The sequence below is a fragment of the Erythrolamprus reginae genome, chromosome 4 (assembly GCF_031021105.1).
Source record: "Erythrolamprus reginae isolate rEryReg1 chromosome 4, rEryReg1.hap1, whole genome shotgun sequence".
Classification (NCBI taxonomy): Eukaryota; Metazoa; Chordata; class Lepidosauria; order Squamata; family Dipsadidae; genus Erythrolamprus; species Erythrolamprus reginae.
Window position 1 is genome coordinate 882,641 of NC_091953.1, and position 27,992 is coordinate 910,632.

At 48.6% G+C, this 27,992-nt stretch overlaps 1 protein-coding gene and 1 long non-coding RNA gene across 2 annotated transcripts; both read left to right on the plus strand.

Annotated features, from left to right (window-relative positions):
* Position 1: 1 nt before the first annotated feature.
* LOC139166167 (uncharacterized) lies at positions 2 to 4,742 on the plus strand. The gene is made up of 3 exons (XR_011558917.1): positions 2 to 83; positions 1,872 to 2,014; positions 3,542 to 4,742. It is a non-coding gene; the product is annotated as an uncharacterized lncRNA (long non-coding RNA).
* A 2,145-nt stretch (positions 4,743 to 6,887) lies between these two features.
* LOC139167077 (short transient receptor potential channel 2-like) lies at positions 6,888 to 27,970 on the plus strand. Its single transcript, XM_070751506.1, has 13 exons — positions 6,888 to 6,914; positions 7,956 to 8,648; positions 11,046 to 11,258; positions 11,911 to 12,075; positions 14,174 to 14,348; positions 15,173 to 15,376; positions 17,211 to 17,373; positions 17,611 to 17,703; positions 18,320 to 18,512; positions 20,210 to 20,337; positions 21,944 to 22,013; positions 24,864 to 24,996; positions 25,756 to 27,970. The coding sequence occupies exons 1-13, from the start codon at positions 6,888 to 6,890 to the stop codon at positions 26,337 to 26,339; spliced, it is 2,841 nt and encodes a 946-aa protein (XP_070607607.1). The 3' UTR covers positions 26,340 to 27,970.
* The last annotated feature ends 22 nt before the right edge of the window (positions 27,971 to 27,992 follow it).

Here is a 27,992-nt window from a genome sequence, read left to right on the forward strand (position 1 = left end):
CCCTCAGGGCCCCAAGAGGAGCCGTCAGCCAGGAGCAGCCGCTTGAAAACAAAGAGAAGAGCATCTCAGGCAGGTGCCAGGAGGTGAGTTGGCCCCTCCCTGAGCCCCCTTGGTCTGTTGTGCAGCCTCACTGGCGCTGCCATAAGGGGGGGGGGGGTTGAGTGAACCAACACCATAAAGGTTTTTTTAATTCTTTGCACCTTAAAACCTACGTCATCTAGCAGCAGTCACTACCTGAACAATTACATTTGTTTCTTCTTTATTAAATTTATCTGGGAAAACACCTAACAAAAATATTTCAGGTTTTAACTCAATGTTCTGTTTCAAGATTTTCTCAATCCATATTTGGATTCCCGTCTGTAGAAACCTAGAAGATTGATGTCAGGAAAAGACCTCGTGGTCCATCTAGTCTTCCCTTATACTGTTTCCTCTATTTTATCTTAGGATGGATCTAGGTTTATCCCAGGCATGTTTACATTCAGTTCCTGTGGATTTACCAACCACGTCTGTGGAAGTTTGTTCCAAGCATCTACTTCGCTTTCAGCAAAATAATATTCCTCACATTGCTTCTGATCTTTCCAGCAACTCACCTCAGATTGTGCCCCCTTGTTCTTGTGTTCACTTTCCTATTAAAAACACTTCCCTCCTGAACCTTATTTAACCCTTTCACATATTTAAATGTTTTGATCATGTCCCCCCTTTCCCTTCTGTCCTCCAGACTAGACAGATGGAGTTCATGAAGTCTTTCCTGATAAATTTTATTCAATTCAATTCAATTTATTAGATGTGTATGCCGCCCCTCTCCGAAGACTTGGGATGGTACTTATACTTAAGACCTTCCACCATTTTTGTAGCCCTTCTTTGGACCCATTCAATTTTATCAATCTCTTTTTCTGGTGAGGTCTCCAGAACTGAACACAGTATTATTCCAAATGGGGTCTCTCCAGCGCTCTATAGAGTGGGATCACAATCTCCCTCTTCCTGCTTGTTATACCTCTAGCTATGCAGCCAAGCATCCTACTTGCTTTCCCTACCGCCTGAGGGCACTGCTCACCCATTTTGAGACTCAGAAATCCCCACCCCTAAATCCTTCTCTTCTGAAGTTTTTGCTAACACAGAACTGCCAATGCAATACTCAGATTGAGGATTCCTTTTCCCCAAGTGCATTATTTTACATTTGGAAACATTAAACTGCAGTTTCCATTGCTTTGACCACTTATCTAGTAAAGCTAAATCATTTACCATATTACAGACGCCTCCAGGAATATCAACCCTATTGCCCACTTTAGAGTCATTGGCAAATAGGCAAACCTTCCCTACCAAACCTTCCCCTATGTCACTCACAAATATATTAAAAAGAATAGGACCCAGAACAGACCCTTGTGGCACACCGCTTGTAACCTGACTCTGCTCAGAATACTCGCCATTAACAATGACTCTCCGATGTCTACGCTTCAGTATTTTTTAGTTTCCATACATGTCCATCATATATGATAAGAGGAACCAGGTGTGTGATTACATTTCCAGCATTTCATCGATTTATTCTTGAACGTTTTTGCTCATCCCGGCAACATATGCCACCTATAGAAGATCTTATACATATTCTCTCTCAATGCTGTGGACATTGTCATGTTATAGCTCCTTTCCCATAATTGCTGCCACTCATATCTATTGTGTGACCTATGCACCTGATCCATTTTACCAGCTGACCTGTTCAAAAAACACCGTGGTGGTTAACGGAGCAGCTGCAGTTGTTAAATGACAATGTGACAAGACATTGGATTCTCACCAACTTCTGCACCGGCTTGACACACTAACCGAATGGTTGTAAGTGCAGGACAGTTTGTAAAAGGGTTTTTTTGTACTTTCAGACCAAAGAACGGTTCTCAGAGGGAGGGGAGACCCCCCAGCCAGAGAGGAAAACCACCCACCTGGGAAAGTGAGGAAGACGGAGAGGGAGAGAGCGGAAGAAGAGGAGGAGAAGCTGTGCTGGCCCCCTGCCCCATCTGCGCAGGTGAGCCGAGTCCCCGCTGGGCTTTCCCACCAGGGGAGGGGGAGACCCTGCAGGTGGGGAGGACAGGGAAGAGGCCCCTGCACAGACCACCCCAAAGAAACGTCTAGTGGGGGGCGTGGGGGTGCAGGGTGCCCTCAGCTCACCCAGCTCCGTAATGCCAGAGTTGGCAGCTCTGAGAGTTTGGGGTCAGCATCCTCCTAACCCTATTGTGAAACCTCTGTTAGGGATGTTCCTGAGTTTTTATACAGGAGCCTTTGAAGTAGAGGAGACAAAGGAAACGGCCACACACACACACACACACTGACTTCTTGCATTCCCCCTTCCTGGTGAGTTGGTGGGGCAACACTTTGAGTAATTGATGCAATTGATGTATTTAGATGAGTTGATGTTTGCAGATTAGAAACCTAGAAGATTGACCGCAGAAAAAGACCCCTGGCCCATCTCGTCTGCCCTTGTACTATTTCCTGTATTTTATCTAAGGGTGGATCTGTGTTTCTCCCAGGCTTGTTTCAATTCAGTGACTGTGGATTGACCAACCACGTCTGTTGGACATTTGTTCCAAGCATCTACTCTTTCAGCCAAATCATATTTTCTCATATTTTATATATGTGTGTGTGTGTGTGTGTGTGTGTGTAACATATTTTTGCTGATAATGAAAATTATCAGTAAAATTTATATACATAAATATCTAAATCTAATTTTGCCATTTGAAATTTCTACCAATTAATTTCTAATAGTTTATTAATCCCTATTTGCTTAATCCACCCATGTTAATTATTCTTCCAGTTGTCTTTTTAATTTTAATCCCTCTTTGCTTCTCCGTCTTTCCATCCATGATGATTCTTTTTTTTTCTCAATAAATTTTATTAATTTTCATAAAATAGACAAAACACACAAACATACATTTAACATAAAAGTGCGGTTGCAATTTCCCCGCTTATTCTAGAAGATAAATTTCAATACAGAAAAAAGAATACATTGTTAATACTTTAAATCTACTTATTACTTTAAATGAAAAGAAGAAATGTGTTTAACCTTATATAATAAACCTCCATATATAAACTACATCCAACACAAAATTTAAAACTTATTCATACTTCTACTATTCAATTATGATTCTTAAGTGAATTTATTTATTTGACTTCTATGCTGTCCAATCCTTTGGGACGCAGGGCAGCTTACAACAATAGAAAAACACACTCTAATACAATAATAGAAGAAGTCGCTATTAATACTAAACACATGAGAATAATTAAAAAAGCAATAAAATCCTCTAATAAACCCACAACAATCCAATCAACCAAACAACCAAACGTACTTATCCAATCCCCCAATCTGGCTTCCCCACTGAGTTTGCCACTCAGAAGGTCCCAAAAATTGATCATGTGACTCCGGGACTCTGCGACCGACACAAACGTTGTACGGGTCAGTTGCCAAAAGCATCCGAATTCCGATCGTCCAGGAGCATCTGCCGTAGGGGCAGAATTGGGCATCCTGTTAGAAACGTTTTGCTTTCTCCCTTCGCAGGTCGCTTCCCGCCCGAGGTCTTGCCCGTCCATGCCTCCGCGTGTGGGGAGGAGGCGGAGGTGGTGGAGAGGGCCCCTTCGCCCCCCTTCGCGTGGGGGTCCTGGGTGGAGTGCCCCCTCTGCCAGGACTCCTTCCCTGCCTCCGAGGTGGAGGGCCACGCCAGCGGCTGTGGGGAGGAATACGCTTGATCCCTGGGCCCCAGGCCCCTTCCTTCCAAAGATGGAGGGCCGGTGGGGTCCTTTGCAGCTGGACCTCTGCGCCCAAGTCTTCCTGGCTCAGAGAAGGGGCTGGGAGACCCTCCCTCAAGGCCTCCGGAGAGAAGAGCTGCGAGAGGACCTGACGGTCAGTGGGCAAACCGATCCTAGATCTCCAAGATGCTGAAACTGGACTCTGTGACCCACAAATCCACAGCCGTTTGCCTCTCATGCCCCCCACCCAGCTGGTTGTAGTTACTAAGGGATGGGCTGCAACGTTCCCAGAACATTTCGAATATGCAGATATTGAGACTGTTTTAACCTATTGGCCAAGTACATTGCTTTATTATTATTAACAATTGTTGTGGTTGGCTCATGGCCAGCTCCTGTGGTCACTGATTTTGAACCAGAGGAACCGGGTCCGTTGGATCATAGGAGACGCATTTGGCTTGCAGAGGAGTCAGACAGTGAGAGGGGAGGAGAGGGGGAAGGTGCCGGAGAGGCCGAGGCTCCTGCAGGGCCTGTGGAACCCCCAGTCAGAACCTCGTTTGGATCAGATGAGGGGGTGATGGATGACCCCATCCTCAATGTCGGTGTGCGTAGAATGGTGGGACGCCAGGAGCAGCTGCACAGGCGCAGACGGAGATTCTAAAGCACAGCTGGAAGCAATTGGGAAAGCTGCAGACGGCTTTAAAAGGGGAGGGCTTGCGGGAAGCTGTGGGGGAGTTATTGTTCGGCAGTTAACAGGAACAAGCATACAGGAGTTCCTCAGCTGACTTTTGAATATGGAGACATTTAAGCCTCGTTGGTGGACATTTGATTTTGAGAACATCACAGCTCTGAAACGCAGTCAAGTGAGCACTTTGCAGAAGCTCCTGTAAGAGACATTTGTTGCCGGCTTGAGCCGTTAACCCTGACCTCTGGATCGTAAACCAGCCTTCCTCTGCAGTCATTGTGGCTCTAAGCCAACTTGTACAGAAATATAACTTTGAGTTTCGTAATCCTCAGTCTGTGTGTGTGTGTTTGTACACTGCCTTGTGTGATGCTCTCTAGTTTGTGTCATAAAAAGAAAACAACCAAGTTCAGACAGCACTACGGAGCTAAAACAATCCCCCACGGAAGCTTTTCCTGAAAGTCTTTTCCAGAGTAAATGATCCAGTGGAATTCTAAAATGGGACAAACTGTTCATAGATGTATATCTACTTGCACAATAGTTTAGGTGGAAACAAGCGATATATTAAAATTAAGTGCTCCAAATGTCAGCAAACAGACCCAGGAGTAATTTCTCTTTTCTTAATAAGTAGCTGAACCAAGTTGGAGTGGATGAACCATTGTGGTTAATTTTAAGAAAATCAACGTTTTGTTAACATAATTTTGGAAGCTGGGGAGCGCACTCTAAGGTGCAGAGCACTATTTTTTATGGAGGAAAGCATGTTGAAACATAACTTGGGGATTATACTTTAATCCTGGGTCTAGAAAGCTTAGAACTACGATGCCTTAAACATGATCTAAGTATTGCCCACAAGATACTATGCTGCAATGTCCTGCCTGATAACGATTACTTCAGCTTCAGCTTCAACCACAACAATACAAGAGCACACAACAGATTCAAACTTAATATTAACCGTTCCAAACTTGACTGTAAAAAATACGACTTAATAATCAAGTTGTTGAAGCCTGGAACTCATTACCGGACTCCGTAGTGTCCTCCCCTAACCCCAACATTTTACCCTTAGACTATCCATGGTTGACCTCACCAGGTTCCTAAGAGGTCAGTAAGGGGCGAGTACAAGTGCACTAGAGTGCCTTCTGTCCCCTGTCCTATTGTCTCTCCTATATCCTATATCTTTTCTTCTATTCCCATATATTTTCTTCTATTCTTTCACTGATACCTTTTATTCCTATATCTTCTCTTACATACTTTGATATATTTAACCAACTAAATATGAGCCAGCAATGTGCAGCAGCGGCTAAAAAAGCCAACACAGCCCTAAGCTGCATCAATAGATGCATATACTCCAAGACTAGGGAGGTATTAATACCCCTCTATAATGCCCTGGTCTGACCACATCTGGAGTACTGCATTCAGAGAAGGTGCAGAAAAGAGCAACCAAAATGATTAGGGGACTGGAGACCGAGTCATACGAGGAGAGATTGTTGGAACTGGGCATGGATAGCCTAGAGAAAAGGAGGGCCAGAGGGGACATGATCGCAGTCTACAGGTACTTGAGGGGTTGCCACAGAGAGGAAGGGGTCACGTTGTTTCCCAGGGCACCAGAGGGCCAGACAAGGAACAACGGTTGGAAGCTGACCAAGGAGAGATTCTACCTGGAGATTAGGAGAAACTTGACAGTCAGAGCAATCAACCAGTGGAACAGCCTGCCAGCGGAGGTTGTGAACTCCCCAACTTTGGACATTTTCAAGAGGAGATTGGACCGCCATATGGTTTGGGTGCTGTAGGGTTTCCTGCTTGGGCAGGGGGTTGGACTGGATTGCCTGCAAGGTCCCTTTCAACTCTAATAATAAATAAATAAATTTTACTAGGAGTATATCCTTTATAACCTTCATTGTGTATTGGCCAAAATAAATAAATAAAAAATTAAATCTTGAGTCTTTGGAGAGGGACAGCATATAAATTTAATAATAATAATAATAATAATAATAATAATAATAATAATAATAATAAAAAAAATGATGTAGAGTGCAGGACAAACAAAGTAGGAAGCCTTCTCCTGACCCCCCATCCTTGCCTGCAGACTTCCCTTCCACCGGGGACCCATTGGATTTCTAAAACAAATCTTTGGGGACCCCCCTGCGCCTCTCCAAAAAACCCTGCTGCCTCCGAGGGCAGTTGGCCCAAGACCGCGGCGCTCCGACGCCCTCCCGGAGACTGGCGGTGGAAGGGCCAAGGATGCCACCTGCAGCCACCTGCGCCTCCCTCCATCCCCGGAGGTGCCGTCCAGGTGGCAACCGGGTCCCCCCCGGGGAGTTGCTGGCAGCTGGGCTCCGGGGCTCCTCCCGGCGAGGGCAAAAACAAGCCCGGCAGCCGTCGGGGCAGCTCCGGCCAAGCTCCGCTGAGTGGCGGGGAAGGGGCGCTTGGCGGGAGGGGCGCGGATCCCCCCCCCGGCCAGCCTCCGCGCGGGGAGGGCGCCATGGCCATGGAGTACGAGGGCGTCTCGGTGAGTGCTTGGGGAGGGGGCTGCGCGCTCCCCGAGGGGCGTCCCGGGGCGGGAGGGCTGCGCTGGAAAACCCCCAGCCCCGCCACGAGGTCCTCCCGGGCTGCCTCGCCTGCCCTCCCCCCGTAATGCCCCCCAGGCTTCTCCTCCCTAACGCGGGGCGCCCGTCTCCTTTTGACGCACCAGCTCTGGGGCGCATCTGCAGCGCGGCTCTTGGGCATCGGGGCGCACGAACGCGGGCGCAGCGAGACACCTCCGAGTTCTTTCCCCAAAGAGAAGCGGGAGGCTCCCCCCCCCCCAATCCGGGAAGCAGGAGAGAAGTCGGGGTCCCGGGGGGATTGGTCAATGTGCCCCCCACACACACCCTCCACAGGAGCGCTCGCCTTCCCCGTGGGAGCCGCCTGCAAAGGGTGAAGGGGAGAGATTGGGGAGGGGGGAGCAGAGGGAGGGAAAGGGCAGAAAGTACAGAGCCTTCACTCTGGGGGGGAGTCCCCTTCCCATGTATTGCTTATCGGGACCTCCGACTTTCCTACCTTCCTCCTACAGAGGCAGCCTGTTGCCCCCAACAATCTGGGGGGCCGTTTTTTCCTCCTCCCTCTCTCTCTCCCTCTCCTTCCTTCCTTCCTTCCTTTCCTCCCACCCTCTCTCTCCTTTCCTTTCCCTCACTCTTCTCATCTCCTTCCATCCATCCATCCATCCATCCCCTCCCTCCCTCCCTTCCTTCCTTCCTTCCTTCCTTCCCCGTGCTTTCCTGACCTCTGACAGGGTCAGCCTGTCTCCCCCCACAATCTGGGTCCTCATTCGGCTGACTGGGGAACGATGGCACAGGCTCAGTCAACTTTCAGGCTCCCCAGGATCAAACTCCAGGCTGTGGGCAGAGTTTGCTTGGCAGTGCTGCACTCTAATTGCTGTGCCCCCGCGGTTCTTGGGATCCACTGGAACCCATGACGATGGGGATCTGTAATGGCAGCAGAATGAGTCCACCTGGATCCTCTTATACCCATACAATGAAATCCCCCCCCCACCCCCCGTCTTCCTTTTTAGCCGTCCAACTGGAAGGAAATTGTCAACAAGAAGCTGAAGTTTCCCGAGGGCCTCTTGGCAGCCATCCAAGATGGGCAGCTGGTCAAGATCCAGCAGATGTTGCATGTCAGTGATGGGATCCTGCGGCAGCTGGACGAAAGTGAGGACCGGGCCTGGCGCGAGGCTCTCAACCTGGCCATCCGCATGGGCGGGGCAGAGGTCACCAAGACTTTATTGCGCTACATCAAGTTCGATTTCCGGCAGGTCCACGAGGCCCTCCTGGTGGCCGTGGACACCAACCAGCCCGGTGTGGTCAAGCAGCTCCTGGACCGGCTGGACCAAGAGAAGGGGATGAAGATGGACATCAAGTCCTTCTCCAGTGCCTTCTTCGACAACTCCATCGACAACTCCCGCTTCGCGCCTGGCGTGACCCCGCTGACCTTGGCCTGCGAGAAGGACCTCTACGAGATCGTGGACATGCTGATGAAGAAGGGGCACACCATCTCCCCGCCCCACAAGGTCTCCTGCGCATGCCTGGAGTGCTCCAACGGGCGGAAGTTCGACCTGCTCAAGTTCTCGCTCTCCCGCATCAACACCTACAAGGGCATCGCCAGCCGGGCCCACCTCTCCATCGCCAGCGAGGACCCCATGTTGACGGCCTTCAAACTCAGCCGGGAGATCAAGTGGCTCTCCAAGAAGGAGCCCGAGTTCAAGGTCTGGCGTTGGGAGGGCCGCCGTGGGGAGGGTGGGGAGGGTGTCCAGCCATTAATCTTGGTAGCAGAAGACGTAGCAGAACTGGGGGAGGAGTTAAACGAGGGATTAGCCTAGATCAGTGGTTCTCAGCCCCTTCTAATGCTGCCACCCCTTAATACAGTTCCTTGTGTTGTGGTGATCCCCAGCCATATGTCCAGTGACAATTCTCCAAACAGAGCTTTAAGGTGATTGGCAGGAGGATGAGAGGGACATGCCCACTGTCAATGCCTGATTGGTCGGATTGTAAAAATAGGTTCCAAGGCTCCAGAATAGAGGTTTTAGTTCCTGACACCAGGGGAAAATTGACCTTTCCAAGGGTCTTCTTAGGCGACCACTGTGAAATGGCCATTCTACCCCCAAAGGGGTTCCGACCCCTAGGCTGAGATCCACTCTCCTAGATGTCAAGGTTCCAGGTAGCATCCAAACTAAACCAGAGTCAAATTACTCCTCAAAGTTCCAGATTATTGCCGGAGCCATCCTGCCCCCCACACTGGGGACCCTGGTTCTGAGTTTCCCACCCAGTTGAAAGTTCACCTCCCTTGTCCTCCCCACCCACAAACTTGTCACATTGCCCCCTCAGATTGTGCCCGCATGGCCAGTCCTCCTTCCACTTCCACCCAGGTGGGCGGGCACAGGATGGCCTTGAACCCCTCACAGAAAGAGTGCTTTCTGGCTGCTTCTGCTCCCTCCTGAGAATCCCCCCCCTCCCAAGTCCCCACCAACATCAGGCCTCCTAGAGATCCTCTATAACCTCCACTGTGTATTTTACTATGTGTATACCCACTAACACCCTCATTGTCTATTGGACAAAATCAATAAATCAAATAAATAAAATAAAATAAGAATAAATAGATAAGTGTGGCAAGCCATTGATTGATCTCCAACTTCTGCACTGGCTTGTCACTAGAATCCCTCCTGCAGCCACAAGCAAACTCAAACCAGCCCCCTTGAATTCTCTTGACCCTTATCCAGGGATGGGCTCCGACAGGTACGGTCAGGTATGCAGAACCGGGAGAAAAAAATGATTTTTTTTCTTTTTCCTTCTGGGCTCTGGGTCTGTTCTTCCCATCGCAGTAAATGAGGTTGAATGTGTATAATTTTAGAAGAGCTGTGTGTGTGTGTGTATATACATATAGTTTATATAGTAGATAATGTATATTTTCCTGTGTCTGTGTGTATTATGTATGTACACACATGGTATATATACATAGAATTAAATAGCATATTTTGGATGGTCAGTCATAGTCAATAGAGAGGGAAATTGTCTCTCTCTGAGGCGAGGAGAGGCCAGGCACCTTAACCCCAACCCTTGATGTGAGTGACGTCAGGTTGGCCACCTTTAAGCCACTCAAATAACCTTTAAGCCACCCCCCGGTCACGTGATCATCAAGCCACATAGAAACATAGACAGTCCACAAATGGGTGAACAGTGTGGTCGGGCGGGCGGGAAAGCGAGTAGGATGCTTGGCTGCATAGCTAGAGGTAGAACAAGCAGGAAGAGGGAGATTGTGATCCCACTGTGTAGAGCGCTGGGGAGACCCCATTTGGAATAATTTTCTGGAGACCTCACCCACAAAAAGATATGGATCAAATTGAACGGGTCCAAAGACGGGCTACAAGAATGGTGGAAGGTCTTAAGCATAAAACGTATCAGGAAAGACTTCATGAACTCAATCTGTATAGTCTGGAGGACAGAAGGAAAAGGGGGGACGATGGAAATATTTAAATATGTTAAAGGGTTGAATAAGGTTCAGGAGGGAAGTGTTTTTAATAGGAAAGTGAACACAAGAACAAGGGGAAAGATCAAAAGCAACATGAGAAAATATGATTTTACTGAAAGAGTAGTAGATGCTTGGAACAAACTTCCAGCAGACATGGTTTGTAAATCCACAGGAACTGAATGTAAACATGCCTGGGAGAAACATAGATCCATCCTAAGATAAAATACAGGAAATAGTACAAGGGCAGACCAGATGGACCAGGAGGTCTTTTTCTGCCATCCATCTTCTATGTTTCTAAGCCACACCCACAAAATAAACCACCCCCACAGTGTAAAAAAAATTCCAGCCCTTCACTGCCCTTATCCAGCTCTAACAAAGAGCAGGCGAATGTGGGTCTCTGGGCTTGGTGAATTTTTTGCAGACCTTTCACGACCCAAGTAGGGAACATCATCAGTGCTACACGAAGGAGGGGGAGGAGGATTGTTGGGTCCTTGGTGCTCTCTGAGCCTGGTGGGCTTCTTGCAGGCCTCTCCTGACCCCACTAGGGGACATCCTCCGCAGAGCAGTGGGGGGGGTGTGGGGTGGGGGGTGGGTGGGGGTCTCTGCTCACGGGCTTCCTCCCCCTCCTCTGACCCAGCCTGATTACCTGGGGCTGGAGAACATCTGCCAGGAATTTGCCTTCGAGCTCCTGGGCATGTGCCGCAACCAGAGCGAAGTGACGGCCGTCCTGAACGAGCTGGGCGAAGACGAAGTGGACGATGAGGAGGACGGGCTGGATGACCAGGCCTTCGAGGAGGGCATTCCCAACTTGGCCAGGCTGCGGCTGGCGGTCAACTACAACCAGAAACGGGTGAGGGGGGGCGGGGGGGAGGGAGAGAGACGCAAAGCGGGAGGGAGGGAGGGAGGGAGATGACCCTCGGCCTTCGTTTCCATTTCGGGGTTATATTGTGCTGCACTTTAAAAGGAAGAACAAGGGAATGTGAGAAATGCCGTGGAAGGCGTCCAGGGGGCCTGTTTAGACTGCAAAACGTCAAGGGGTTTTTCTTTCTTTCTTAGATTATTTCTTTTCTTCCCCATTTCATTTCTCTGCTCCCAGCTGTTTGAAAGGTGTAGATGTGAAGGTTATTCATTAAATTAAAGCATATTTAAGAGAGAGAGAGAGCGGAAGGGAGAGAGAGGGAGAGGGAGGGAGAGCGAGAGAAAGAGAGAGAAGGAGGGAGGGAAAGAGGGAGAGAAGGAGAGAGAGGGAGAGATGGAAGGGAGAGAGAGAGAGGGAGAGGGGAGAAAGGGAGGGAGAGGGAGAGAAGGAGGGAGGTAAAGAGGGAGAGAAGGAGAGAGAGGGAGGGATGAAAGGGAGAGGGGGAGAGAGGGAGATGGAGAGGGAGGGAGGGAAGGAAGGAGGGAGGGAGGGAGGGAGACTCTCTTAGTCTGTATTTGCTTCTGGAATCCAGGAGACCAGGCGCCGGAACTGACCCTCTCTCCTTCTTTCCCTCCTGGCTCAGTTTGTGGCTCACCCCATCTGCCAGCAAGTCCTGTCGTCCATCTGGTGTGGGAGCCTGCCCAGCTGGCGGGGCAGCAAAAGCCTCTGGAAGGTCTTCATCTCCTTCTCCATCTTCCTGGCCATGCCCTTCCTGTCCCTGACCTACTTCTTCGCCCCCAAATCCAAGGTGGGTCCCCTGGACTTCCAGATCAGGCTGAGCAACAATCAGCACAGCAAGCGTGGGGGGGAAAGTGTGTCTGTGTGTGTGTGTGTGTGTGTGTCTGTTGGATCTGCAGCTTCTCTGAGCAGCTTGAATGTGAGACACCCGGCAGGTGATGTTTCGTCTGGTACCTGTTGTTGTGGCCTCTCTGTGTCCCACTCAAGCTGATCACAGACTCTGAGGATTGAGGGACGGGTGTGGGTTGGTATCCTAGGACAGGGTACTTGGCACCCGAGTCTGATAGCGAGGAGGGCGGAGAGGATGTGGAGTCAGAGGCTGAAAACCAACCAGGGAACTGTGGCACCTCCAGAGATGCACATGAGTGACCCAAGAGAAGAGGACGAGCATCTTCTCGATGCCAGAGTGCGTAGAGCTATTATCAGGCAGGAATGGCTGAACAGAAAGAGGTCTATGTTTGAAAAGCTCTCTGGAATAATCAGCCACGCCTTCTGGCTTTATAAGGGCTAGTCTTGTGATGAGTGAGTGCAGAAGTCATAATGTATAATGTGAGTGATGGATGATTGGAGTTGGATGTGGAACTAATGAGTTTATTAGGAGGAGTTACCAATCTAGAAGAAGGAACTTCTTATCTCCAGGCTGCCTGCCAACTCAAAGTGAGTCAGTGATAATGCTAGCTGTGAGATCAAATTAAAAATAGCTATGACCTTGATATCTGTTCTCGGATGATAATCAGCTGCCGCAGAAAAGATCTTCCTTGCTTGTCGCTGCATTTTGAAAACCTCCCCTGCTTTATAAAATATTAGAATTATATGTTTAAAACTGATAAACTCTGTGGGTGTGGATATATTTGCAGGAACTGGGCATGGCTAGTTTGATGAAAAGAAGGACCAGGGGAGACATGATAGTAGGAGTCAAGCTATTCTCCAAAGCACTTGTGGGTAGAACAAGAAGCAACAGGTGGAAACTAAACAAGGAGAGAAGCAACTTAGAACTAAGAAGACATTTCCTGACAGTCAGAACAGTTGATCAGTGGAACAGAAGTTGCCTCCAGAAGTTGTGAATGCCCCAACACTGGAAGTTTTTAAGCAGACATTGGATCACCATCTGTCTGAAGTGGTGTAGGGTCTCCTGCCTAAGAAGGGGGTTGGACTAGAAGACCTCCAAGGTCCCTTCCGACTCTGTTGTTGTTATTATTATTATTATTATTATTATTATTATTATTATTATTATTATTATTATTATTTCTTGAAGGGCTCATTGTTGGAATAGATGACCTGTCCTCTGTAATGGTGTCAGGACTACAAATCCCTGAATTCCTAGCCAGTGGCCATTTTGGCCAGGAATGCTGGGATTTGTAGTCCCTGGCGTACCTTGGGCCTCACCTGGAGAAGGCTGAGCAGCTGTCTCTGGAGATTCTCCACCACCCAGGCCATGGTTGTCCTAAAGGTGCTTTTTCAAGAGGCAGCCGGTCTTTCTGTTTTTCTCTTTAAAGATGGTTCACTTTTCACCTGAGAGCTGAAGAGGCTTCTTGAATGATAAGCAAAACACCTTCAAAGCAACCCAAAAAGTCCAGTTGCGTCTTGAGAAAGTACCTTTTGGAGCTGGACTAGTAGCTGCCTTGGATGGTACAGACTTTGAGGGACCACAATGCTACATCTGCTGGAGAGGGCTGAGGTAGCACTAGCTGTTGGAAATTCTGTTTATATATATCAGCAAAGAGCACAGTCACCATGTGCTTTCCTGCTCAACTATATACCTATCCCAGGAAACTCTACTTAGAACCAAAGAGCAGAGCATATACCCGTGATGGTGAACCTATGGGCTACGTGCCACAGGTGTCATGCAGCACCCTCTCTGTGGATATGCGAGCCATTGCCCCAATGTAACTCTGCCATGCATTCATGCGTGTCTCCCACTGGCCAACTGATCGTTGGCTCCATCAATAGATTGGAACTTTGAGGAGTACTAGAATTAATTTAATTTAATTTATAAGAAGGCCGAATCATAATGGTTGCCTTGAACGGTGAGGCGGTTGAGGGGCCTGGAGCAGCCTCGGTGATGCTTCTCCTGCCTTCTGGTTGCTTCCTTCCTTCCCTGCTGGCAGATTGGCAAAATGCTGAAGATCCCGGTGATCAAGTTCCTGCTCCACTCGGCCTCCTACGTCTGGTTCTTGGTCTTCCTGCTGGTGGAGTCGCTGATCCTGGAGAAACACAAGGACTCCTTCAGGGGGCGGAACCAGAGCCTGTGGGAGACCTCCCTCCACATGATCTGGGTGACAGGTACGTGAGGGGGCTGAGGGCTAGGGAGGGAGCAGAGCCATCTCTGAGGGGTCAAAGATACGCATGTCCAGATAGATATATTGTCCTGTCGGGCTCCCTGGTAGACTCCTCCCAAAAATTCACAGGTACAAATTTCAGACACACACACGTTTGAAAATTCAAAACAATGTTCTTTATAATGAAAATTCACTTAAACCAAGCCCTCTTTTGGGATAGCCAAGAGCCCTTGTCTCCAAACAAACTGGTAATTGGTACAAGTCCCTTATCAGTTCTGTGATACTTAGCTTGCAGCTGTGAGGCAATTCACAGTCCTTCTTCTTTCACAAAGTGAAACACACTTTGCTCTGGTTTAGTTTCAAAGCAGGGAAAAATCAGCACACAAAAGGTCCAAGTCAGCAAAGCAGTCACGAAACACAACGATCAGATAATCCTCCACAATGGCCAAACCCACAGGCTGCTCTTTATAGCAGCCTCACTAATGACCACAGCCCCACCCAACCACATTTATTGGATTATTGACATTTTCTTAAGCAATCCATCTTCTTTTATATTGTTCCTTGAGTGTGTGCGACCTTTAATTTGTGTCGGTGGCTAGGGGTAGGCAAAGTTGGCTCTTCTAGGACTTGTGGACTTCAACTCCCAGAATTCCTGAGCCAATCATGCTAGCTCAGGAATTCTGGGAGCTGAAGTCCACAGGTCAAAGAAGAGCAAACTTTGCCTGCCCTTGGTCTAGACAAACAGCCTTCGGCAGTCCAGCTGCCTGGTTGGCTTTGACCCTCAAGTGTTTGGGAGGCTTCCATTCATAGCTCCCTTTGTCCTTCCAGGCTTCTTCTGGTTCGAGTGTAAGGAGGTCTGGATCGAGGGGCTGCGCAGTTACCTGCTTGACTGGTGGAACTTCCTGGACATTGTCATCCTCAGCATGTACCTGGCTTCCTTTGTGCTCCGGCTCCTGGTCTACCTCAAAGGACAAGTTTTCTGCTTAGAGATCCAGCCTTTGACTCCAGAGTGCTACTATTATACCCAAGCAGGTGAGTTGGTTGATTCAGGGGAGTCAATGTTGTTGGGACATTATTGTTGCGTTGAATTGTGAGTCCGCTGTTCTGCCTAGAGGAGTGGTTCTCCACCTGGGGGTTGGGACCCCTTTGGTGGTTAAATGACCATTTCACAGGGGTCACCTAAGAAGACCCTGGGGGGAAAGACAAATTTCCCCTGATGTTATGAACTAAAGCTTCTATTCTGGCCCTTTGGAACATATTTTGACAATCTGAATAATCTCTTCTTAAAAGTCTCCAGTGATGGAGCACCCACAACTTCTGGAGGCAACTTCTGTTCCACTGCTTAATTGTTCTCTCTGTCAGGATGTTTCTCCTTAGTTCTAAGTTGCTTCTCTCTTTGTTTAGTTTCCACACATTGCTTCTTGTTGTGCTTTGGTGAATAGTTTGACTCCCTGAGATATTGGAAGACTGCTATCATGTCCCCCCTGGTCCTTCTTTTCATTAAACTAGCCATGCCCAGTTCCTGCAAACATTCTTCATGTGTTTTAGCCTCCAGTCCCCCTGATCCTCTTTGTTGCTCTTCTCTGCACTCTTTCTAGAGTCTCAATGTCCTTTTTGTATTGTGGTGACCAGAACTGGGTGCAGGATTCCAAGTGTGGCCTCACTGGTGCCAGCATAGAGCAGGGCTTTCACCTCCTGAGATCTTGAAACTGTCCCTCTGTTGGAGGGATAGGGCTGCATTAAGAGAGCTGATCAGAGCCCACCTTAGACCCAATAGATCCTGTTGTGGTTGGCTCGCATCCAGCTCCTTTGGTCACAGGCTTTGAGGAGGATGAGCCGGGTCTGTCTGGGTATCCTAGGCCAGTGGCATCGGAAAGTGAGAGACAGGGAGAGTTAGGGCCTAGGGAACCTCCAGAGACTGCAGAATTCCCAGGTGTGCTAATGGTGGAGTCAGACGCAGAGGGGGATATTGTGGACCCCATATTAGATGCTAGGGTAAGAAGAATGTGAGGGAGGCGAGAATGTCTCCAGCAACGTAGATCTAGGCCAGTGATGGTGAACCTATGGCACGGGTGCCACAGGTGGCATGCTGAGCTATATCTGTTGGCATGTGAGCCATTGCGCTCTGCTCCAATGTGCATGTGTGTACCAACCACCCGATTTTTAGCTCGGCCAGAGGCTGTGGGAGGGCGTTTTTGGCTTCCAGAGAGCCTCCGGGGGGGGGGAGCCTTTGTTGCCTGGGGAGGGTGAAACATGAGCCTACTGGGCCCACCGGAAGTTGGGAAACAGGCCGTTTCTGGCCTCCAGAGGGCCTCTGGGGGGTGGGGAAGCTGTTTTTGCCCTTCCCAGGCATTGAATTATGGGTGTGGGCACTCTCTTTCGGCACTCCAGGAAAAAAAGGTTCGCCATCACTGGTCTGGGCATTGAACACTTCTATGCTCCACTCTGATAGTATAAAAGGGAGGGGGATGGGAAACCTTGGTGCAGAAGTTCAACATTCCTATATATATATATATATAGAGAGAGAGAGAACTAGCAGTCAAAGAGTCTCTCTCTTAAATCCTTCTGCAATCCTGAAATTCTGGTTTTTGAGGGCATTTGTGAGCACCTGTCAATGCTGAAAATGAATGACTTGAATTGGTTACTTTATGGCGGCCGCTCGTTATGAACTGTGCTGATAACTGGGAACTTTTGGCAGCTGGACTGACATTCCTGTGATTTCGTGGCTGTTTCCAGTGTGTGTCTTTGTAAATAGACAAATATACGTACTGACTTTGCTTTGGGGTCTTCACTGGGGCTTAATAAACCAGGCCGGATAGACCAGACCCCTCAGGACATCCCGTGCCTCACCTTCCTTCTTCCACAGAGCGGACTGATTGGCGCAAGGAAGACCCCCAGTTCATAGCTGAGGTGCTCTTTGCTGTCACCAGCATGCTGAGTTTCACGCGCCTGGCCTACATCCTCCCTGCCCACGAGACCCTGGGGACTCTCCAGATTTCCATTGGGAAGATGATTGATGACATGATTCGGTACGAGACCCTCCTCTGACTCAGATGCCCTCCCGTAGCCCGAGGAGGACACCAAAAGCTCTCGAGATGTTTCCCCAACCTGGAGAAGGCCTCTTAGAAGGGATGCTTGGGCAGGGTTTTGAGGGCCCCAAGGAGAGGCCGTTCTCAGAGGAAGGGTACCATAGACCCTGCCCGTGTCTGGGGAAGGAGATGGAGGCCCTCTCCTCTGGGTCTGATCTCCTCTCGGCTTCTCCTCAGATTCATGTTCATCATGATGATAATCCTGACTGCTTTCCTGTGCGGCATGAACAACATCTATGTCCATTACCGGGAGTCGAAGCGTCTGGGAAGGTAGGGCACCTGCTGGGCCTGGGGAGGTGAGTCCATGGCTGGGTGAGAACACCAGGATTGAGCCACCACGCCGAAGCCCATGCAGACCAGGAGGAGGGTGGGCATTGAGGGTCCCTGGAAGGAAGAAGAAGTGCAATGGAACGTGCTAATATATGGGCACAGTCATCCTTGTTTAACGAGATTGTGCGCACACCGAAATGTTAAGATTGAGATTAGTTGTGAATACAGTAACTACTCAGGCACACACGGATATACTCACTTGAATTAAAATTTAGTTTGAGAAATAACATCTCCAGATAAACAGTCTAAAGTCATACACATAATAAGTCAGAATAACAACCCAAAAATTACCAAGTACAAAGTCTTTTTTATTAGTTGTCTTTGTCATAATCAGCAAAGAAAGATATCAAGGCGTATGCACATTTAGCTATAATACATGACTACAATAGAGAGAGATTGCAGAGCCATTAACAGCAAGTAGCTTAGACAGAGAGAAACAGAGCGGGTGGCTAAACAGACATAGCTCAGTTATAATGCACATCGTTGCTTTATCTATTGCCAACCCAACCCTTATGGACAGAATCCTAACACTGCTGACATCTCTTATCTGGTGCAGTTTCAACAAGACCTTTGAGTTCCTCTTCTGGACCATGATGGGGATGGAGGAACACGATGTGGTTGACATGCCCGAGTTCGCCGTGGCTGAGAAGGTGGGCCAGGTGCTCTACGGCATCTTCACCATTGTCATGGTGGTCGTCCTTCTCAACATGCTCATTGCTATGATCACCAACTCTTTCCAGAAGATCGAGGTGAGTTTCCTCAGGGATGCAAAGGGGGGTGGGGTGGACTTTATCGAGGGGGACACAGGGAGACAAAACATTTTGGACTTTAACTCTCTGAATTCCCCAGCCGGCAATATTTTGGCTGAGGAATTGTGGGAGTTGATGTCCACAAGTCTTAAAGTGGCCAAGGTTGGAGACCACTGTCTTAGATGACCCTTCTGGACTCTTCCAACTCTATCATTCATGGCTGGCTAGGGAATTCTGGGAGTTGGAGTCCACAAGTCTTCAAGTGGCCAAGGTTGGAGACCACTGCCTTAGATGACCCTTCCGGCCTCTTCCAACTCTTTGTCCTGATAAAAGGCTACTGGGCAAGAGATGTTGAACATTGAAGCTTGGCATAACCATTGGCAGTTAACCTTAATAAATTTCAATAAACAGGATATTCTTACCTTAAGACAGAATGATAGATGGAGAGTGGGGGGAGTCAAAGGGAGAGTAAAAGAGCAAGTGGACCTTATAAGACATAAGTTTGGACCATAAGTGGTATAACAAGTGATTAACTATAATGGCTGTCCGACAATGATGGAAAGTCCCAAAAATTCCCTAAGAGAAAGAGCGAAAGGATGTGAACGTTTGCCAATGATGTTAAGGCTGTTGTACAATGAGGGGGAAGTCCAGAGAATGGACAGAGAACGATAGTATCAATATATGGCATTTTGTATCTGGACGTTATCTCAGTGGTGTGGATATTGTTTGATGTCCTCTCTCTTTGGTCTCTTTCGGTTCATTTAAAGGTTTCTATACACTGCTCAAAACAATAAAGGGAACACTTAGAAAACACAATATAACTCCAAGTAAGTCAAACCTCTGTGAAATCAAACTGTCCACTTAGGAAGCAACACTGATTGATAATCAATTTCACATGCGATTGTGCAAATGGAATAGTTGTGCAAATGAAATATTCAATGAGAACATTTCATTCATTTAGAAACATAGAAACATAGAAGACTGACAGCAGAAAAAGACCTCCTGGTCCATCTAGTCTGCCCTTATACTATTTCCTGTATTTTACCTTAGGATGGATCTATGTTTATCCCAGGCAGGTTTCAATTCAGTGACTGTGGAAGTTTGTTCCAAGGATCTACTACTCTTTCAGTGAAATAATATTTTCTCATGTCCCCATTTGGAATACTGTGTCCAAATTGAACGGGTCCAAACACGAGCAACAAGAATGGTGGAAGGTCTTAAGCATAAAACGTATCAGGAAAGACTTAATGAACTCAATCTGTATAGTTTGGGGGACAGAAGGAAAAGGGGGACATGATCGAAACATTTAAATAGGTTAAAGGGTTCAATTAGGTCCAGGAGGGAAGTGTTTTTAATAGGAAAGTGAACACAAGAACAAGGGGACACAATCTGAAGTTAGTTGGGGGAAAGATCAAAAGCAACATGAGAAAATATTATTTGACTGAAATAGTAGTAGATGCTTGGAACAAACTTCCAGCAGACGTGGTTGGTCAATCCACAGTTACTGAATTTAAACATGCCTGGGATCAACATAGATCCATCCTAAGATAAAATACAGAAAATAATATAAGGACAGACTAGATGGACCAGGAGGTCTTTCTCTGCCGTCCATCTTCTAGGTTTCTATGATACCTTCTCCTCCCCCACCCCCAGTCTCATTTATTGATGGGCATCTCCCCCTCCCTCCTTTCCCACAGAATGATGCTGACGTGGAGTGGAAGTTTGCCCGCTCAAAGCTCTACCTGTCCTTCTTCAGGGAGGGTCTGACTCTGCCGGTTCCCTTCAACATCATCCCGTCGCCCAAGTCCATCTTCTACGCCATCCGGTAGGAGGGACACGGAAGAGGTCGGCCCGCTCCTCAAAAGCTGCTCCTTGCACCACGGAAGGGGCTCAGTTTACACGGCTGTGTTATAACTCAGGGAGGCTGGGGAGGGTCTGTCTTCCGAAAGCCCACTTGCTTCACTGTAGGCCAGGGATGGCGACCCTAGGGCAAGGGGACCACGGGTGGCACAGGGAGCCATTGCCCCAGCTCAGCTCCAACGTGCAGGTGTGTGCCAGCCAGCGGATTTTGGGCTCGCACAGAGGCTCCGGGAGGGGGTTTTTGGCTTCCAGGGAGCCTCCAGGGGGGTGGGAGCCAGGAGAGGGCGAAACACGAGCCTAGGTTGGCCCACCCAAAGTTGGGAAAGAGGCCGTTTCCAGCCTCCCGAGGGCCTCTTGGGGTGGGTGGGGGAAGCTGTTTTTGCCCTCCCCAGGCATTGAATTATGGCTGTAGGCAGAACCTGGGGGGGGGGGCTTTGGGGTTAAGTGTTAAGGAGTGTGCAGAGTAACTTTTGCGTTACAAAGGATACACAGAGGAAATGTGGAGGTGGCAGAGATCAGCTGATAGAGCAGAGATACAAGTAGTAATTCAGATAACCAGATACACTAAGTGTATAAATACTATTTACTTTGGCAAATAGCTTCGTCAAGAACAATCCTAGTCATACACAATTACATCAGTCAACACTCTCAATACAAATACAATATTATAAGCCTTACTTACATAAACCATATATAAACCATCATCTGAACACACAATTCTACAGCTTAGTCATAGAGACAAACCAGAAATAGAAGAGAGTAACGAGAGAGAGAAAGAAAGGGAGATCGAGAGAGAAAGGGAGAGAGAGAGAGAAAGAGAGAAAAAGAGGGGGATAGAGAAAGAGAGAGAGGAAGAGAGGGAGACAGAGAGAGAGAGAGAGAAAGAGGGAGGGAGAGAGAAAGAGAGGGAGAAAGAGAAAGAGATAAAAAGAGGGGGAGAGAGAAAAAGAGAGAGAAAGAGGGAGAGAGAAAGAGAGGGAGAGAGAAAGAGAGAGGTAGGGCGAGGGAGAGATAGAAAAAGAGGGATAGAGAGAAAGAGAGAGGGAAAGAGAAAAAGACGGAGGGAGAGAGAAAGAGAGAGAAAGAGAGAAAGAGGGAGAGATAGATAGATAGACTTCTAGCTCCCTCTTGTGGCTAACTGCAACACTAACGCTTAAAGATATAGTGTTTTAATACATTTAAACATACATTGGTAGTTTGTTTATATATTGCCAAAGCCAACCAGTTATGTACATCGTACTAACAAAGAGTGTCTCCCCCTCGTTGGCGTCATGGAAAGGGGAAACAGTGATCCAGCCTGCACACAACCATCCTTTGAGCAGCGGTGAAATCTACGTACCTTCCCCACTGGTTTGGAAGCCCGCGCCAGCATCACGCACACTTTATCACTTTCTGTACATGCACAGAGGCTTTGCTTCTTGTAAAAAGAAGAAAATGGCAGCATCCCGGTGGGTGGTGGAGCCTCACACGGCCATTGTCTTTGGGCCACCCCAAGTGTGCGAGGGACCCGCCTTCTTCTCACTCTGCCCCGGGAGCTGCCTTGCTAACTTTTTCCTTCTTTCACTTTTCAGGGGCTCCTTTCGCTTCATGTGCTGCGGCAAATCCAAGAAGAATCAGAAATATCCCCCAATCAACACCATCGTAAGTTCCCCTGGAGAGTTTCCGAAGGGCCCAGCACTGGGTTCCTGGCGGGACGGTGGGGGGATGGCGTTCCGGTAGGAAAAATGGAGCTGCCCATGCAGCTATGCGTCCCCAAAGTACGTGCGTGCGCCCGTGTGAGATTTGGCTTCTGCTCATGCGCAGGATTCCCTGGGGACCCTTTTGTTGGGGGTCGAGGGAAAGGGAGGGTCTTGCCTTCTCTTTCTGCTCAAGATCCCCATGGACAGTTGGGGGGCCACCGTGGGACACAGAATGCTGGACTCGAGGAGCTTTGGCCTGATTCAGCAGGGCTCCTCTTAGCTTGCTTCCTTCCTTCCTTCCTTCCTTCCTTCCTTCCTTCCTTCCTTCCTCTCTTCCTTCCTTCCTTCCTTCTTTCCATTTTTGAAACAGATGTCCATGTGCCGCCTCTATGTTGGCTTAGGCAGGCAGGGTTCCCTTGGGTCCCATTTGTTGGGGCTCAAGGGAAAGGGAGGGTCTTGCCCTCTCTTTCTACTCAAGATCCCCATGGACAATTGGGGGGTCACTGTGGGACCCAGAATGCTGAACAGGATGGTCGTGTGCGAGAGATTTAGTGATTTTCGGCGGCTTTTTTCTTCTGCAAAGCAAAAATCCCACCAAAAAACAGCAATATCTTGCACACCTGTGTGTCCTCAAGTGAGATTTGACTTCCTACACAAAAGCTGAATCTCGCACTGATGTGCAAACACACACCCTGTGAGACGCAACGGTTACCAGCTGCACTGCCAACGGGGAGCCCTTGTCTGCCGAAGGCCCCATTCTCTGGCTTCTGGGCTTGGACACTTGATCTTCAAACTCACTGCGTTTCCAATGAAATGGAATATTTACAGCTCAGGGTTGAACGGAGGGGTCCTGGCTGGGGTGTGTGTGGTTTTCTGAGCTTTGTTCTTTCCATGCAGACGTTTCAAGAGCCATGTAGGGAACACCATCAGTGCTGGAAGGGAGAAGGGTTTGGGCAGAGGAGAAGGAGGAGGAGGAGGAGGACTGTATGGTCCTTGATGCTCTCAGAGCTTGGCTGTTTCCTTCCAGATGTTTCATGACCCATCTAGCGAACACCATCAGCGCCAGAAGGAGGGGGATCATGAGTGATTGAGAGGGTTACTAATGGGTTTTTATATACTGCTTTTATTACTATTGTTATTGTAACCTCTGTTTTTATACTGTTTTTTAATTTATTGTTATTTTGCAAGCCGCCCAGAATCCAATTGGAGTTGGGCGGCATATACAGTGGTACCTCTACTCGAACTTAATTTGTTCCATGACCAGGTTCTTAAGAAGAAAAGTTTGTAAGAAGGAGCAATTTTTCCCATAGGAATCAATGTAAAAGCAAATAAGGCGTGCGATTGGGGAAACCACAGAGAGGGTGGAGGCCCTGTTTCCTTCCAGGAGATTCCTAGAGAGGCCCCACAGAGGCTTCTCCCTGCCTTTTCTGGCCCTGTTTCCTCCCAGGAGATTCCTAGAGAGGCCCCACAGATGCTTCTCCCCGCCTTTTCCAGCCCTGCTTCCTCCTAGGAGATTCCTAGAGAAGCCCCACAGAGGCTTCTCCCTGCCTTTTCCGGCCCTGTTTCCTCCCAGGGAGATTCCTAGAGAAGGCCCCACAGAGGCTTCTCCCCGCCTTTTCCGGCCCTGTTTCCTCCCAGGAGATTCCTGGAGAGGCCCCACGGAAGCTTCTCCCCACCTTTTCCTGTTACAGTTTCGGAGGCTTGGGTTTGTAACTGGAAAATGGTTCTTGAGAAGAGGCAAAAAAATCTTGAACACCCGGTTCTGGTTCTGGTTTCTGGTTGAACTTTAGCTATTACAAATAACTCTCACTAAATGCAGTATTTCATGAACAAAGAAACTCCATCTTTATTATCTTCCCTTCCGTATTCAAAAGACAGTTCATACTAGCACATTCCTCTTCCTCCTGTTATCTTTCTTCAATGCATTCCTCCTGCATTCCTCCCAGCCTCCTCCGTTTAACAAGATTCATGTACTCACAGCATGATTCAAAAACAGCAGAAATGACTGTGAAATAACACAGAATGCATTCGCTCGCTTGGGAGCTGAACGGAAACACCTTTCATTTTAGCCCTACAACATTGAAACTCCACCCTTCTTCCCACTGACCCCCTGACGTACCAAATACATCACTCCAATATTTAACCCATTCCTCCCCTTAATTTCTTCTTCCAAACACCTGTTCCTTACATTTTTGGACTCTTTTGAATTTAGGATTGACCCAGTGAACGTCTGATTTTTCCTCGCTAGATTCTGGACTCATAGCCACATCCTGTGGCTGGTCTCCCACCTGTTCTACTACCTGTAACCCCGGGCCCCCCACTTATTCATAAACACTATCTGTATCAGAGTCCTCAAGTTCTTCATCATCCTCCAACTGACCAGGAGTATGTACAACAGTTTATCTAGAAAAGTTCATAAGTAGAGGCGTTCTTAGGTGGAGGTACCACTGTAAATTAAATCATTCATTCATTCTCTACAAATACAAGGCTATTTATTTATTTTTATTTTATTAATTTGATTTACGTGCCGCCCCTCTCCATGGACATATTTACATACAAACAGAGAGTAAACAACACTCAGCAAGAAAACAACCAAGGTCAAAGGCCACCACGAACCCCACAAACGAATGTGTACGTTTTGTGTAAATCTGAATAAGTTAGATAATATAATAATAAAAGTGTAGAAAACAGGAGAAGACTCCAACTCGGTGGGGATTCTTATGCAGGAACGTTTTATAGAATTCAGAGGCCCTGGCTGAGTGTCCAGCCTGCTTTGTTTGGGTGCTGAGCAACCAACCCTTTCGCTTCCCAGAGCAACCCATCGATGGAGGAAGGGGGCACCCGAGGTGAAACCCGCCTGTCTTACCGGCGCCAAGTGCTGAAGGCCCTGGTGCAGCGCTACATTGACACGGCCAGGCGGGAGCTGGAGGAAAGCCGGAGGAAAGGTGAGAAGGGGCAGGTGGTCCGAATGGGCCATGGCTCACACCTGTGTGCTGCCCACGGGGGAGTACGGGGGGGAGACACGGGGTCGCCTGATCTAGTCCCAACCCCACCTGCCCCTGTCAGTGTTCCAATTATCATCCAAGAAAGAAATCAGAGTCTTTGCCTTCTTCAAAGTTCCAATTTATTATCAGGTCCATGTTAGCACAACCATGTGGCAGGTGATGGTCTCATAAATAGTCAGGCCCTAAGCCATGTAGGGCTTTATAGGTGATAACCAACACCTGCCTCTACTTAGGATCGAACTCACAGCCTCCTGACTATGAGGCAAGAGCTCCCCCTCTAGGCTAGCACATCACTCATAGAGTCACTGGTCACACAATAAAAATTCAGCAAGTGTCATAAGTGTCCAGTTAACCTTGTCAAAAGCCTTCTGTGCATCCAGTTGTTTTTCGATTTGTATTTATGATGATTTGCAGTGTCCCAGGGTCACTTGACCCCCTTTTGCAAAGTCAACAGGGAAGCCAGATTCAGTTAACAACCATGTGACTCACTTAACAACTGTGATGATTTGCTTAGCAACGGTCTTAGTTACAGAATATTTGGTCTCAGTTGTGGCTGTAAGTCAAGGACTGCCTGTGTTTTTTCCGTTCTTTGTGCCCCCCCCAAGCCTGGGAGAAACATCCCTTCCTCCATGCCTCAAACCGAATGGCCAATTCTGGGACGCGAAGCCTTGAGCCGCTTTCTCCTCTTCCCGCTTTCAGATCTGGGAAACCGCCTGACGGAGCTGAACAAGTCGGTGCTGCGTCTCCACACGGAGATGAAGACCCTCCGGCAGTCGGTGGCCACTAACGGGCTGGGCGGCAACAACCCCATGGACGGGGCTAGCGTGCTGCGCAAATACATCATGAAAGTGCGCAACAGCTTCCAGAACTATGAGCCCGAGGTGGAGGGCGATGGCCAGGGATCCCCCGTGGATGTAATGGTGCACCCAGATGGGCCCCTCATCATGCAGGGCGCACTGCCGTTGCTTCGGGAGGAGAAGGAGGGCGAAGCGGTGGGCAAGGCAGAGGGTGAAACTTGGGCCAAGGCGGTGGAGGAAGAGGTGGGAGGTGAGACAGAGGAGGAGGTGGCGGTCACGATCACAGCTGAGGAGGAGGAGGAGGAGACGGCGGTTGTGATAGCTCCGGAGGAGGAGGAGGAGGTGGCGGTCTTGATAGCACCTGAGGAAGAGGAAGAGGTGGCGGTCGGGATGGGGGCTCATGAGGCCGAGGCCGAGCCAGGCATTCCTGAATATGATCCTCAGGTGGAGACCGGAGACAGGGCAGGGCAGGCGCCAGAATCCTGAGCCCCCATTCAGCAGGAGGGCCAGTAGAGATGTCCAAATCACTGACCAGGAGAGGTGATTTGTTAGAACAGTGTTTTGCCCTTTCTTGGTCTCTCTGGCTGAGCCGCTTCTGATGTGAAGCTCTCCTTCCTTAGGACGAGAGGTCTGTTTTTTTATAACAAAACTCTTGTGTCTGTAATCCCAATGACTGACTTGGTCCAAAGGTGGCTAACTAGTCACAGGTCAATACACAACATGCAGAAAGTCCATACCAAGCCAGCAGGTGAGCATGGAATGGCTAATTTAACCTTTCGCTCTTAGCTAGAACAATAGAAGAGCTGAACAAGCAAGTAATTTTTATCCTAGGGGCACAGAAGGGTCCTGATGACCTTAGGTCAGTGTTTCTCAAATAGTGGGGTGGGCCCAGCAGGGGGGATGTGGAGCAATGCAGGGGGGGCACGTGACCCCAGGAACATGGCTTTTTGCCGCAGGGAGTAGGGGTTGTTTGCACCGAACAATAGCATACAGCACTGAGCAGGAGATATGAAGTGCAGATAACAAACTTTTAAGAGACACCATGGAAAAGTATTTAATGAGGATGAAAAGAGAGGAGGAGAGAGACGGAGATAATGACACAAACAAAAGTCTCTCGAAAGCTAAGACGAGGAAACAGGAAGTAGCACTTGGCCTCACGGTGGTTGCGGTGGGAGACGAGGAAAGACCGGGATGTTTACTGCGTCTAAAAATGTGGGCAGTGGACAGCAGGAAGCCAAATAAATTAAGGCGTCACTGAAACACATGACACCCCAGTCGCGCTGATAAGCCGCTTGAGTTTTTTCAGTGCAAACGTACCGAATGTTGCAAGCAACCATCCCAGCAGAGATGTGGTGGCACACACGAAATGTTTACTTTTTCCTATAGGGGGCGTAACAGAAAATAATTGAAAAACTCTGCCTTAAATGAAGGGAAAAGGCCTAAGGGAATATCATGTCCTTAAATTGATAAAAGGAGTGGGTTGCCTCAACTAGGCACAGCAGCTTGATTCCACCCTATAACCTTTTAGACTTAGACAATTCAGAATAATGAGATGCTTCATTGGCCATATAGTGATGGTGAACCTATGGCACGAGTGGACCCATATCCGCTGGCACATGAGCCGTTGCCCTAGCTCAGCTCCAATGAGTGTGTGTGCCGGCCAGCTGATTTTTGGCTCACCCGGAGGCTCCGGGAAAGCATTTGTGGCTTCCGGAGAGTCTCCGGGGGGAGGGGGAGGGCATTTTTGCTCTCCCCAGACTCCACGGAAGCCTCTGGAGCCTGGGAAGGGTGAGAAATGGATCTATCGGGGGCCCCAGAGATTGGGAAATGGGCTCTTTCAGTGGGGTCCATTTTTGCCATCCCCATGCATTGAATTATGGGTGTGAGCACTCATTCATGCGCAATAGCACACATGCACACGTGTCCTTTCGGCACCCGAGGGAGAAAAGGTTGGCCATCACTGATTTAGGACGATCTCCAGCAAATAAATAAACAATGAGACAACTGCTCTGCACTGAGCTTGACTCATCCCACTGGTCTTGCTATCTAAGCTGCAAGCCACTCAAAGTTGCCTTGAAAATAATTAACAAACAAATAAATACCAAATATTCACCTGTTTTCGTGGCCTCCTTTATTCTG

What these genes read in the sequence shown, in the direction of transcription:
- LOC139167077 (XM_070751506.1), top strand. Translation starts at nt 6,888, where the DNA reads ATGGCCATGGAGTACGAGGGCGTCTCG. An exon ending in TGGAGTACGAGGGCGTCTCG is followed by an intron (nt 6,915 to 7,955) that starts GTGAGTGCTTGG and finishes CTTCCTTTTTAG; the next exon opens with CCGTCCAACTGGAAGGAAAT. An exon ending in ATCCCCCAATCAACACCATC is followed by an intron (nt 22,014 to 24,863) that starts GTAAGTTCCCCT and finishes TTCGCTTCCCAG; the next exon opens with AGCAACCCATCGATGGAGGA.